The following is a 13,812-nucleotide window of genomic DNA, read 5'->3' on the forward strand; positions in this document are numbered from 1 at the left end:
AAAACAAAACAAAAAACTTTATTGTCCACCACAGGCCAAATAATTTAAACTCTTCAAGTTCGTTCTAATTTTTAATATTTTGTATCACTAAACGTTCAATAACATAACGCAGACAACAAACAGGCTCAAAAAAAAGGATGTAACTATAATATAGAAAAGAGAGGATACACTGCCAAACCAGCTGCAGCTAAAAAGTCAAGAAAACTAAATATGTGTTAACTATAATATAGAAAAGAGAGGATACACTGCCAAACCAGCTGCAGCTAAAAAGTCAAGAAAACTAAATATATGTTTACCGATAGATCCAACAGAGAAAGGCTGCTCTGCCAGATAACAAGGCCTTCTCTGAGATCACTTTCTTCCTGGCACTCTCAACAGAACCGCAGCCATAAATGAAAATCCTGCTAATTTTAAATGAATTAATGCAACTTGCAAATGAATGTCATATTTTCTTTAGTTCATTTATTCCAAACATAGTATAAATAAACAAGGCCATGACATAAAAGAGGGACCTCAATGTATGTATGAAAGATAAGACTTAATCATTAATGATCATAATTGTTTGCCCGATTATCACACTCTTACATTTCATTCTCACAGAACACAAGATAACTAGGCTTCCCATCATTCAACACTTACCTTATTCTTCTTTTCATGACTAACATCCATCACAAAGAATGAAACAATAAAATATTCAACCAAAAAATGGCAGACAAGAATAATTTGATTGTTAAGGAGTAGAAAAGTATGTGGAAAGGATCTGACCGTCTCCCTCAAGTTATTTCACAGCAATCAAACAATTCATCAGAAGGAAGAGAGCCCTGCAATTTTTCGAAACTTCTCATAAGAGACCCAGAACACAAATTGCCAGGGTCCAAGCCTTGCCCACGTAGGAAAGAAACCTTTCCACAAAGCCCTTAACCCTTCATTTCTAACGGTCATCACCAGACAATCATAAGAGCTCTTATACACAACTTTATCGTCCTTGGTGGCTGCCTGATACATCATTCTTGTCTTCACAACATCAGCAGGACAACTTAAAGCAGTTGCAGATAGACCCGACATAATAGATGCGAAGGTGTGGGCATATATGTTATCATTTGCTATCTGGTTTTGAATGACAAAACGTTTTGCATGGTCATAACAAGCTAATTCTCCCATATTCACTAAAAAAGCTCTTTGGACATTTGGGAGAACGCCTTTCCAAAGCCCTGCAAAGCCTTCTGTTCTCACAATCTTGTTCAAAGCATCAAATAGCCCTGAGTATCTAGGTTGGTGACCTTGGCTCATCATCTGTCCATCTGCCTGCATTCTCACTTTAACAAGATCGGCAGGACTTACCACTACCTGTGCTACTAACATAACCATTAAGAAAAAACTTTTACTCTTCAAGCACATGTTAAGTGCAAAGAAATCGAATTAAGATTTAGAGTTGACAACCTTTTCCACTTATATAAGATGAAAAAGATATCTTAAGGACAAACAGGCACACGTATTTTCCAAGTCATTACCTTAGAAGCCATTGACTTCTTGCACATGCGTAGTAAATAATTCTCCAGATCAACGAGAAAATGAAAACAAAAGGCATAAAAACTAAGTTCTCCAAATAAAAGGGAGAGTTAAAAGAAGGCTCCACATGTTCAGATTCTTCTTCATACCTCTTCCATGGAAATTAATGTAAACATTACCTCTCTTTTTTTCGCATTTGATTTCAACAGAACTTAAGTAGCGTTCATCAATAATGTAAGATATCAATTGAATACAAAAATGTTAGAAGAGAGGGTTAGTTACCTGGGCCATCTTTTAATGAAAAGATAAAAATTATCAGAGAGGAAAATAAAGGTACAATAGCAGAGGACTAGTTACCTGGGCAATGACACCGGAAATCCCACTAAGGAGAGCTTTAAAAGAGAGAGGAATAGAGGCAACGTCATCATCAGCGTTAACGACCAAGTTCCTCAAGTTCTCGTAACCCACGATCCTGATAGGGGTGTAGAAGAGGTGCCTGGTAATCGCAGGAGACAATCCCTTGTACAACCCCAAGACACCCTCTTGCCGCACGATTGTCGAGACAACGCCAAGTGCATTGGTCGGCCGAGCAGCCGTGGCGGAGGAAGAAGTACCCGAGCCGAGAAGCTGTAGCCTCGTCTTCGTCAGGTCTATGGGAAATGTTGCCGTCTCCGCCACCATCGCCGAGAGTGAAGTCAGCAGGATTCTCCAGCGATTCCGGGTTTCTGGGAGAGTCGGATCATCTAATTGGACTCTTTGGGTCGCCTTCATCTTAATAGAGAGAAAGTGTACCCCAAGCCAACGAGCCGATACGCGCAAGAGAGAAGACAGAACAGGATCTTTGTTGATGTTTTTTGAAAACAAAAAACAAAAAAATAGTTATGTGTGACGACATTTTTTTCCCCTTAGGAAGGAAGAACGAAAACACATCTATGTAATGTGTCCAATTGAGTTGGTCAGCATTTGTATTCGTTTTCTGAAGATTATGAGAAATTCAGATATTCTAATTATACAAAAAAAGCTCCCTAAGCTCATAATCAACATTTGTGGCCGATGTGAAAAGTTTATCCATTTATTGCAAATGTTTGACAGTGAAGAGTGAGTTTATCTTAAGGACTTGTTTAAATGATTTTTATTATAATTTATTAATATACGGTATTATATTATAAGTGCAGAATATGGTAATATTAAAATTATATTATATTTGAGAAGATTGTGTATAGTATGGTAATTGTGGCTATTTTTATTTGAATTAATAGAATAGAATAATTGTATATTTAAACAAATTATATATTTTTCTCATTTTTTATTATATGTAATATAAAATAAAAAAATAAAAAGATAAAAGATAAACATATATATATAATTAAACAAATATATATTTAATTATATATATACATGTATATATGTAATTAAATATTATATATATGTATATGTAATTAAATATACAAATATATGTATGTATATAATTAAATATATAATAAATTTGTATATATAATTATATGTGATAGCTTGAAAATAACTTTGAGTTAATTTCTTATGTTTGATATATTTAACTTAACATTTATATATGTTTGAAAATATATAATAAGGTTTAGAACATAGAATCAAACAGAAAAATGATGTATAAGGATAAATAAGTGAGAATAAGCATGAAGATACATAGAAAAAAGGTGGGAACCTTTGAAATGAAGTGGTATAATAAAAAGTAATAACTATTAGATAAAATAATATAATAAAAATTAACAACTTTTAGATGAAGTGACATGTGAAAAGTGATAACTTTTAGATGAAGTGATATGTGAAAAATGGTAACATTTTAGATGAAGTATATGATGAAATGTGACAACTTTTAGATGAAATGACATAATAGAATGATAGCAATCTTTCTCTTGTGGCTCCCCACTCTTATAAACAGGGGATAGGATAAGGGAGGAAGAGACATTCCATATGAGAGAAAAATAGTGAGAAGTATAGAGGTAAAGGAAAAAAAAAAATGGAGTACAAAGTGTGTAATTTTTTAGAGTATTTTGAGGTTTTAGATCAAAAATATTGAGAAAACTCTATTAAATTTGTGAGAGTAGATGAAGATGAAGAGAAGAAAAAGAAGGCAGACAGTCAAAAGGAAGTTATAAACCATTAGAAAAGTAAGTTTTTCCTTAAGTTTTGAAGTTCGGTTTCTCTTTAATTTTTGGGATTAGTTTTTGAGTCTTGTGTTGGATATTTTTGAATCAAGAAAGTGACAAAAAATTATCTCGAAACTCTGCTGAATCTTTAAAATGAAAATATCATAAATAAAGTCAGAACTCTGCCAAAATTGAAATTACGACTGTTAAAGAACTAAAATAAGTGGACATTATGGATTCATACCTTACATAGTTTTGAAGTATTTTATGTATTTTCAATATAAAAATATACAAGTTTAATTTGTCTTTCGTACTTGTTAAGTAAGTATTTGTTAAAGTTTTAGTTTAATATAAGTGTTATTTCACTTTGTATTTTCAAAATATAATTTTGATATGTGTGCATCACTCATTATGAAAATGAGTTGTTCCAAAACCACCTACATTATGTTAAGTTTTAATGTGGTCGTACATAACCATTTCCGTATTCGAGTGTATTAGCGAAGTGATAAGTGTGTACTCGTACATAACTATTATGTGTTCTATATATGCTCATTACTTTTATTTCCAGATGTGTTGAAACAGGAATCTGAACCTAAATGCCTAGCAATAGAGCACAATACTTAAGGGATGCACGATTATTAATAGAGAATACTTCTCTTGAGATACATTTTTGTATACACCCGTGTTACGATTGTAGTTGGGATTTCATTTGTAATGTTAGGTTTATTATATTGACCTTAAGTTTTCTGTGAATTCAATGTAAAAATATTTCATACATTTTTTTTGTTGTTATAGAAATTAAGTTGGATTCGTTTTATGATGTGTGTTTATATGCAGATAGGTTGATAGGTTATCATAACGCTACCGTATTTGGGATGAGGAGTTATAGTTAGTATCAGAGCATAATTCTAGGGTCGAGTGTTATGTAATAGATTGTACAATCATTTACAATCCGAGAAAAAGAAAACTGACTTGGGCTGTTGAAATGTAGGTAAACAAAGGAGGCAATGAAGAAAGGTAGAGGTCGACCCCAACAGGGATCGACACTAACCCTTCAAGAAACACTGGCGGCACCCTATAGGGCACCTTCCTTCCAGCAAGTACCATTCTCTGCCTTTCAAGGACTGCCCCCTTACTCACCAGTACCACCCACTACCTATCAAAGGCCTCCTTCTACTTCCTAGACACCGCCTATGGAGCATACCGCTGCCCATCAAGATGATTTCAACCGATTGTGCAAAGTAGCTGAGAGTCTGGTCAAGATGATTAAGGAAAGGGAGTTACAGCCGGAATCATCCTTTCATTTACATCAGAGTGCTGGTTAAGGTGGAGTGGATATGAGCAACATTGAGAAATACCAAAGACTCACCCCCCAGCATTCAATTGAGGTTCTGACCCACTAGTGGCAGAGGATTGGATCAAAGAAATTGAGAAACTATTTGATATGATAGAAGTGACTGTCGAGCAAAAATACAACTAGCCACTTTTATGTTAAGAATGTCTACAAAACGTTAATGGAATCTGAAGAAAAGAGTCCTAGTTCCCCTAGTAACTTGATAAGTATTCCTAGAAGCCTTTAATGCTGGATATTTTTTCTATTTTCTCAGGTAAAGGAAAGAGACTGAATTTTCAGAACTGTGTCAAGGGAAGTTATCAGTGGCAGAATATGCAGAGAGGTACATAGCTTTGAGATGTTTTACTCCAAAGGTCATGATGAATGAACTGAAGAAGGCTAGGCCAGGAGGTTTGAGAATGGACTGAGACCGGAATTGTACCACTAGATAGTTGTGTTCACCTTACCTACCTATCAGGCAATATTAGAAAATACATAGTTGATAGAAACTCTGTATAGAGAACATACTGAGTACAGTAAAGGACCCCCCAACTATAAGCCGTTACCACCATCCTCTGATCTGATGGAGAAGAAACAAAGGATAGTTCAAGATTTGAGTCGGGATCATTAGATACTTTTAAAAAATATAGATTGTATGCGTTGTCGTAGGAGTCATGAGCGGCCATGTACAACTATCAATTGAAGATGTTACAGATGTGGTAGTACCCAGGATTTGGTACGTGACTATCCCATATCTAGGGAGCACAATAGACTGATGGTTCTAAGTAAAGTGTTTGCGCTGACAATAGAGTATGTAGATGCCACCCTATAAGTTATTCAAGGTACATTTTATATTTTAAATTTTTCTACTAAGGTTCTAATTAATCGAAGGGTGACACATTCGTTCACCTCGCATAGGTTTGCATCAAAGTTGAAGGTAGAGCTGGTAATGTTAAAGTGTATACTCATGGTATCCACACCAAATAGTGGCACCCTATATACTGATATAATTTATAGACCATACAATATGGAAATAGCTTAGAGGAAATTAGAAGTGAATTCGATTTTATTATATATTAGCAACTTGATGTAATATTAGGTATAGATTGGCTAGCTGCACATCATACACATATAGATTATTTTCGTAAGGAGGTTATGTTTAAAATTCCTAACGAGGAACTTTTTTCCATATAAAAAAATGTAAAGTGTTAATAAAATACAATAAAACAACATTAATTGGGCAAGATAATTGGTGAGTGTATCTTTATTTTATCTATATTCTGTACTCATGACTTTTATAAATGCAATATTGATATCCTTGAGTATATAGATTACAAGGTAAAATTCTCATAAGTGTATTTGATAGGGAACGGGAGCAAAAAAACCATGTTTCAGGAGATACCGATGGTCCAGAACTTTCCTGATGTATTTTCATATAGCCTCCCGAGGCCACCACCAGACAAAGAGGTTGAATTCACTATAGAGCTACAACCAGGAACTCAACCCATTTCCAAGAACCCGTACAAGATGGCAAGATCAAAATTTTTGGGATTGACTAAACAACTACAGGAATTATTAGACAATAAGTTTATAAGGCTAAGTGTGTCTCCATAAGGTGCGTTTGTGTTATTTGTAAAGAAGAAAAATGGGACCATGCGAATGTGTATAGACTACAGAGCTTTAAATCATATAACAATAATAAATAAGTATCCACTTCTAATGATAGATGACCTCTTTGATTAGCTATAGGGAACTCAAGTATTTTTAAAAATAGATCTATGTTCTGGATTTCATCAGTTGAAAATTAGGGCAAAGGATATAGCGAATATGGTTTTTGCACTAGGTATGTGCATTATGAATTCCTTATTATGACTTTTGGACTAACCAATGCATATGCAGTATTCGTGGACTTGATGAATCGAGTGTTTAAACCTTTTTTGGATCATTATGTGATTGTTTTCATAGACGACATAATGATATACTCCAAAAATTCAGAAAAACATTCTGAACATCTGACGGGTGTATTAAAAATACTATAAAAGGCCAAGTTGTATGCCAAGCTTAGTAAATGTGAGTTCTGACTCGATCATATATCGTTTTTGGGACACATTGTGTCGAGAGATGGAATATTAGTGGATCCGATAAAGGTGGAGCTAGTGATAAAATGGGATAAGCTGAGCACTGTGTTTTTTGGGATTAGTATGGTATTATCGCCAGTTTGTCAAGGGGTTCTTGAGTATTACAGCTCCACTTATGAGGTTGACTAAGAAGAATATAAAATTTGAGTAGAATGACGATTGTGAGAATAATTTTAATGAGCTCAAATAGAAACTCACTACGACTCTAGTATTGGTTATTCCCTCTAACGGTGGGGGGGTTATGCAGTGTACAGTGATGCATCTTGTTTAAGGTTGGGGTGTGTATTACTACAACATGAAAAAGTAATTGCTTATGGTTCCAAGCAATTGAAGATACATGAAAGAAATTACCTAAGACATGATTTGAAATTGGTTACAGTGGTATATCCGCTGAAATTTTGGTGACACTACTTGTATGGGGAGACCTTTAAAATTTATACAAATCATAACAGCTTACAACATTTATTCACACAAAGAGAGTTCAATATACGGTAGAGGTGGTGAATGGATTTGCCGAAAGATTTTGACTGTAGAATCCATTACCATTCGAAAAAGAAAAATGTAGTAACATATCCCCTCAGTTAAAAGAGTATAAAGGTACTGACATTTAATGGTATTTGTGTGGGAGCTACGTTGAGCCATGTAACAGGTGGAAATTCAAGAAATTGAGGTAAGTATGTAGTTAGTTTGAGAACCCAACCAACCCTGATTTAGAGAATTAAGGGGAGTCAAATGGCATATGTCAGTTTATAGTTGATCAAGAAATGAATAAAACAAGGGACATCAATAGGGTTCTGTTTACATGATAATTAAGTGCTCAAATTTAGGGATAGGATGTGTGTGCCCAATGATAATGACTTACAAAATGAAATCCTCAAAAAAGCACACAATACAAGATTTGCCATATATTCAGAAAGTACTAAAATGTACCAAAATCTACAAAAGCATTATTGATGGTATGGAATGAGACGGGACATTGCTGAATTTATGTCAAAATTCTTTATGTGTCAACAAGTAAAAGTTGAACATCAGAAACCTGGGGGATTGTTGCAACCCTTACCGAAATCGGAATGGAAGTAGGAACATATCTCGATGGACTTTGTGACAGAATTGCCAAGAACCTATAAGAATCAAGATATTATCTGACTAATTGTGGATCATCTAACTAAATCATCTCATTGTCTAGTTATGAAGATTTTTGATCGGTTGACCATCTAGCCAAGTTATATGTAAGAGAAGTGATCAGATTGCATGGAATTCCTATCTCCATTGTTTCAAATAGAGATCTCAAATTTACATCTAGATTTTGGAGAAGTTTACAACAAATAATAGGCACAAAACTAAAATTTAGTATGACCTTTCATCCGTAGATAGATGGTAAAACTGAGAAAATTATATAGGTACTGAAGGATATGTAAGGGCCATGTGTCATAAATATCGAAAAGAATTGGGAAAAGATGCTACTGTTGATAGAGTTCGCCTATAATAATAGTTATTATGTAAGTCTCAAGATGACTCCCTATGATACTATTTATGGTAGACCCTATAGGTCACCGATTTATTAGGATAAGGTTGGAGATAGGCAGTTATTCGAATTGAAATTAGTGGAAGAGACTAGTGCCAAGCTATCCGTGATAAAGAAAAACCTGCAAGCAGTGCAAAGTAGACAGAAAGGATATGCAGATAACCGAAGGAGGAATCTAACCTTTGAGGTAGGCGATCATGTATTCTTGAAAGTGTCATTAATGAAGGGTCTATTGAGATTTGAAAATAAGAGAAAACTGAGCCCCTGATTCGTTGGGCCTTTTGAGATTCTTGAGAGGGTGGGTACAATTGCTTATAGGATCGCACTTCCTTCGAAATATGCTAGAATGCATAATGTGTTTCACGGCTCGATGTTATGAAAGTATCAGCCTGATCTGATACACACTATACAACATGAGATTCTTTAGTTGGAGAGAGACTTGATGTATGAGGAAAAGCCAATCTGTATCATTGAATGACAAGAAAGAAAATTGAGGAGCCAGACAATACTGATGGTGAAAGTACTATGGCAACATCACTTTGATGATGAGGCAACTTAGGAGAAGGGGACAAGATGAGAACTAACTATCCGCAACTTTTTGAGGTAATGTAATGAAATTTGAGCAACCAAATTTCTTTTAAAATGAGAGAATATTATAATATCTTAGTATATAATTTAAGGGGGCTGAATTAAATATGCTCTTCGGTAAGGTATTAGAATGGATGACTAGGAGGAGGTAGGCATCTTCAACAGTCGGGATTTTAGTTAGGCTGGGTATAAAAGGGAGCTCTAGGCAGACAAAAAAAAAGAAATGGAAAAGGAAAAAGAAGAAAAAAAAGTAGAGAAAAATCAAAAAGTGAGTGAGAAACAGGAGGAAACGAGCTAGGGCGAGTAGAGTGGGAGAGCAATGTTTAACCAGAAATTTCTAAGAAAAGTGAGGATTGGAGTGGACTTTTGCTGAAACATAGGAAGATGGAAGTGAGAGGTTAGGAAAATTTAGAATTTCAGACTCTATTATGGCAATGTATGTTTGAATTTCTACATCTCTAGTTTTGAATGTTTTGTGAGTCATAGAGCAAGGAGTGGAGAGGAATAATGCAATGAAAATCAGAGTTAGACTGGAAATATTAATTTGGAGTTTGATAGAAGTAGAACCAGTTAGGAATGAGGATTATTGAATACCGATTAAAAAGGATAGATGGACGAGAGGAGTTCTTGTGATAACCGAAAGGTGAGTGTAAACTATATAGTTTAGTGTGAAACAACTAGAGTTGAGGGGAAATAATTTAGGTTGTGTGGAATAAGAGGAAAAGGATGGTGCGAGAATTGTTAGTGTATTCTTTGGTGTGACTGAGGTCGATGAAGAGACATGTGCATATGTGGCCTCCACCGACTGGTAATTTACAGGTTTTGGTGTACGAATTGGTAAAAAAGATATGTGTGTGGTGTGGCCTTCAATGGTCGGTGTTTATAGGGTTGGTGCATCGATTGAGGGGAGGACTTATGTGTGTGTGTGACCTTCCATGATCGGTAGTTATAAGGTTTGGTATGTTATTACTAGTGAGATAGTATATGTGTGTGTGGCTTTTAATGGCCAGTGTTTATAGGTTTGGCGTGCTAATATAGAGAAAAGCACGTGTTTGTGTGTGTGGTCAACAATGACTGGTAAGTTTATGATTTAGTACTAGTGCTGCTGGAGTGGTAGGTGTGTGTGTGTGGCCATTTAATGCTTGGTGCTTACATATTTTGGTACTATTGTAGGTGGAACAGTAGGGGTGTGTGTGTGGGGCCACTTAGTGGCTAGTGGTGGCATGGATAATGCGTTAAATTTATCCGGTTAATCTTAATTGCTGTGAGATTAAGTATGTTGTATGCTTCATAGCTTGGGAAAGGCGTTTACATTACTTGTTATTACATTTATCTATAGCCAACTAGGTGGGCAATCTGGGTGTTAGATTGTGGCTGGTAAGGGTCGAGTATCATTTTATATTAGAATGTGAGACAAGCTGAGGGTTCAGGGGCAGAGGTTGATGAATGGGGTGACTGGAGTGTGAGTATAGGTTTGGAAGGAATATGGACACTTAGAGAGGAAAGAGGAAGGAACATATAACAAAGAGGGGTCTCGCGAGTATGTCTTGTTGACTGGAAATAAAAAGGAATCATGGGAGTTGAGGAGTTACTATAAAAAAGAGTGAGGTTAGAGGGAATGAAGGGATGAGGTATAGAGGAAATAGATAGGGGAACAATGGGATGGGAATTTAACTAGTTTCCATAATTTAGTTTCAAGTTCTAAATTTTTATGTTGTTGAGTCGTATATGCTCATTACTTTTATATCCAGATGTGTTGAAATAGGAATCTAAACCTAAATGCCTAGCAATTGAGCACAATACTTAAGGGAGGCGTGATTGTTAATAGAGAATACTTCTCTTGAAATATATTTGTATATACACCCATGTCACGATTGTAGTTGGGATTTCATTTGTAATGTTGGGTTCAATGGATTGACCTTGGGTTTTCTGTAAATTCGATATAAAAGGATTTCATACATTTTTTTGTTGCTATAGAAATTGATTTGGATTCGATGCATGATGTGTGTTTATATGGATATAGGTTGACAAGTTACCAAAACATTGTTGTATTTAGGACAGGGCATCACAATATTAGTGTTATTTCACTTTATATTTTTTAAATATGATTTTGATATAAATGCATAACTCATTATGAAAATGAGTTGTTCCGAAAATACCTGCATTATGCTAGGCTTTAATGTGGCCACACATAACCATTTCCGTATTTGGGTGTATTGGCAAAATGATAAGTGTATATCCATACATAATCGTTATGTATTCGGTTATATGGAAAAATAGTCTGATTTGCATACCATAACCGTTTTTGTGTTCGGAGGGTAGGAGTGTTTCAAGGTACCCATGTATGTTGTTCCGTGTTCGGGTGCATGGAGAACCAGTAATAAATATATGTGTCTACGCATAATGTATGGTTATTAATTAACCTTTTATAATAGTGATGAAGTATACAACGAAGCAATTGTGAATTTATTTTCTTATTTGTGCAAATGTCTACTGATTCGTATATGTTTTGCAAAAATTATATTATATATATTTTGTTGTGTGTAAAAGAACTATAATGCATGTACTATACTGTGATTTCATAATATCGTTTATTGATATATTTTATCTCACCCCCTATCACCCTCTAGATATTGAAGATGTTGCTGCAGAGTGAACGATGGTATGGAGAAAAATTTTGAAGCTAGACTCTAATATTAAAGTTACTATTTCGTACTTTTGTTTAGTAATGTAAGTAAAAAAATTTAGAGTATCGTATATATGTTTATGTTTTACATTTAAGAGATGTAACACTTTTGATACTTTGTTATAATTAATAAAATTAAGTTATTTTGTTTAATTTAAATTTATGTGATTTAAGTAAGTATACTCTGGTCATTACTCTATAAGACGGGGTATAGTTTGTAACATTATATATACAAATATATATATATATATATCTTATTAAATATACAGATATGCGTATATATATAAATAAATGTATATATATATCTATATATAATTAAATATAAAGATATATGTATATATAATTAAATATATATATACATGTATATATATGATTAAATATATATATATATAAGTAAATATATAGATACATGTATATATAGTTAAATATTATATATATGTATATATAAAATAAAATAAATAAATTGTATTAAAAAATCAAGTGACAATAGGTTATACATATATATATGCATGTATACATGTATAATTAAATAAAAAAATTAAGAAAAAAAGAAGATATTTTTTAATATTTATATTATATATAATTAAATGAATAAATGAAATACAAAAGAAAATCAAGTGGTTATATGTATGTATGTATGTATGTATGTATAATTAAAAAAATTAAAAAAAAAAAAAAAAGTCATAGTTATAAAACAAAACCCGGATTGAAAAAGAGAGAAGATAAGCAAAAACGTAGCTTAATAAAATCTTTTTCTTCGTATTAAAATAAATAGAAAAGAAGGAAATCATTTAAGAGCTACCATTTTCATTAAAAGAAGAAAGAGAAAGATAAAATTAACAAAGCAAAAAGCAAAAACATTAGTTTGAGAATGCCAAAAAATAATCAACATTGGTTTCTGCAAATTAAACCCACATTTCATACTTATTTGAGAATAGAAGATGAAGTTGTTGCGACGGAATGGAAGACGAAGCTCGTGAGAGGTACTTGTTGCTGCAATTTCTCAAACCCTTGTTTGAGAAGAAGAAGAAGAAACATTGTGTTTCAAAAAAGAAAAGGGTAAATGGGTATATAAAAATGTAAATAAGAAAAAGATTAAGGGTATAAATGAAAAAAAAAACCAATCCAAACTACATTAAACAACCAATTCGGTGGTTTAAAAAAATGATAAAATTGTAATTTTTGAACCATGCAATAACCGTGAAAAAAATCATTCCATGTAACGACCCTAGAATGTCCAAAAGAAATAAATTATAATTTAAGTGCGGAAGCGTAATAAATAATTAATAGTTTACATTCCTTACACAATAACTTAAGGTACCGAATAGTACTATGAGAATTACCCTTTTAAAAAAATACAAAAAAAAATAAGAAAATAAGCGCAAAAATAGATAAAACTAGCATCCTACTCGCAACCCTCTTGTGGATCGGGCTCTGAATCCTAGTTTTCTTGATTTGAAATGGTTAAATAAATAATGAGCTACACTAGCCCAATAAGAATATCACGCTATTCACGGACACAGATATGAAGGTTGGTAGAAAATCAAAACAACTAATTTAGCACTTAATTAAACAAATACATTTATTAATCATAAAATTATTTACTGTCCACTTACCGTAGCGAAATTTATAAGAACAACCTATAGAGACAATAACATAGCACTTATCATGATTTCATATGAAACCGGTAACATACACACATTATAAATCTATATTTAATAAATCAAAAAATAATTGTCTCTTTCCATCAGCTTGCTGGTATCCATTGGAGTCCATAGAGATATCCCCACTACTCGTAAACCCTTTCATTTATCATTCTCAATTAACGGCCATCCCTATACCCTATCCGGTATGAGTGCCAAATTACTAAACCTCAATACCCCATCCGGTATAAGGGTGAAGCGGAC

The 13,812-nt window shown here is 33.7% G+C and overlaps 1 protein-coding gene across 1 annotated transcript; it reads right to left on the reverse strand.

Annotated features, from left to right (window-relative positions):
• Positions 1-521: 521 nt before the first annotated feature.
• On the reverse strand, positions 522-2,540 carry UCP3 (Mitochondrial substrate carrier family protein). The gene is made up of 2 exons (XM_022054620.2): positions 1,867-2,540; positions 522-1,347 (listed from the first exon to the last, which is right to left on the reverse strand). Exons 1-2 carry the CDS (start codon positions 2,278-2,280, stop codon positions 805-807), a joined length of 957 nt encoding a protein of 318 aa, XP_021910312.2. The 5' UTR covers positions 2,281-2,540; the 3' UTR covers positions 522-804.
• Between the last annotated feature and the right edge of the window lie 11,272 nt (positions 2,541-13,812).

This window comes from Carica papaya, chromosome 2, assembly GCF_054855325.1.
Source record: "Carica papaya isolate Zhongbai chromosome 2, ASM5485532v1, whole genome shotgun sequence".
Lineage (NCBI taxonomy): Eukaryota > Viridiplantae > Streptophyta > Magnoliopsida > Brassicales > Caricaceae > Carica > Carica papaya.

Coding starts and splice junctions, on each gene's coding strand:
- UCP3 (XM_022054620.2), bottom strand. CDS start 2,280: ATGAAGGCGACCCAAAGAGTCCAATTAGATGATCCGACTCTCCCAGAA. Junction 1,348..1,866: donor TTTCCGGTGTCATTGCCCAG/GTAACTAGTCCT, acceptor TTAGTAGCACAG/GTAGTGGTAAGTCCTGCCGA.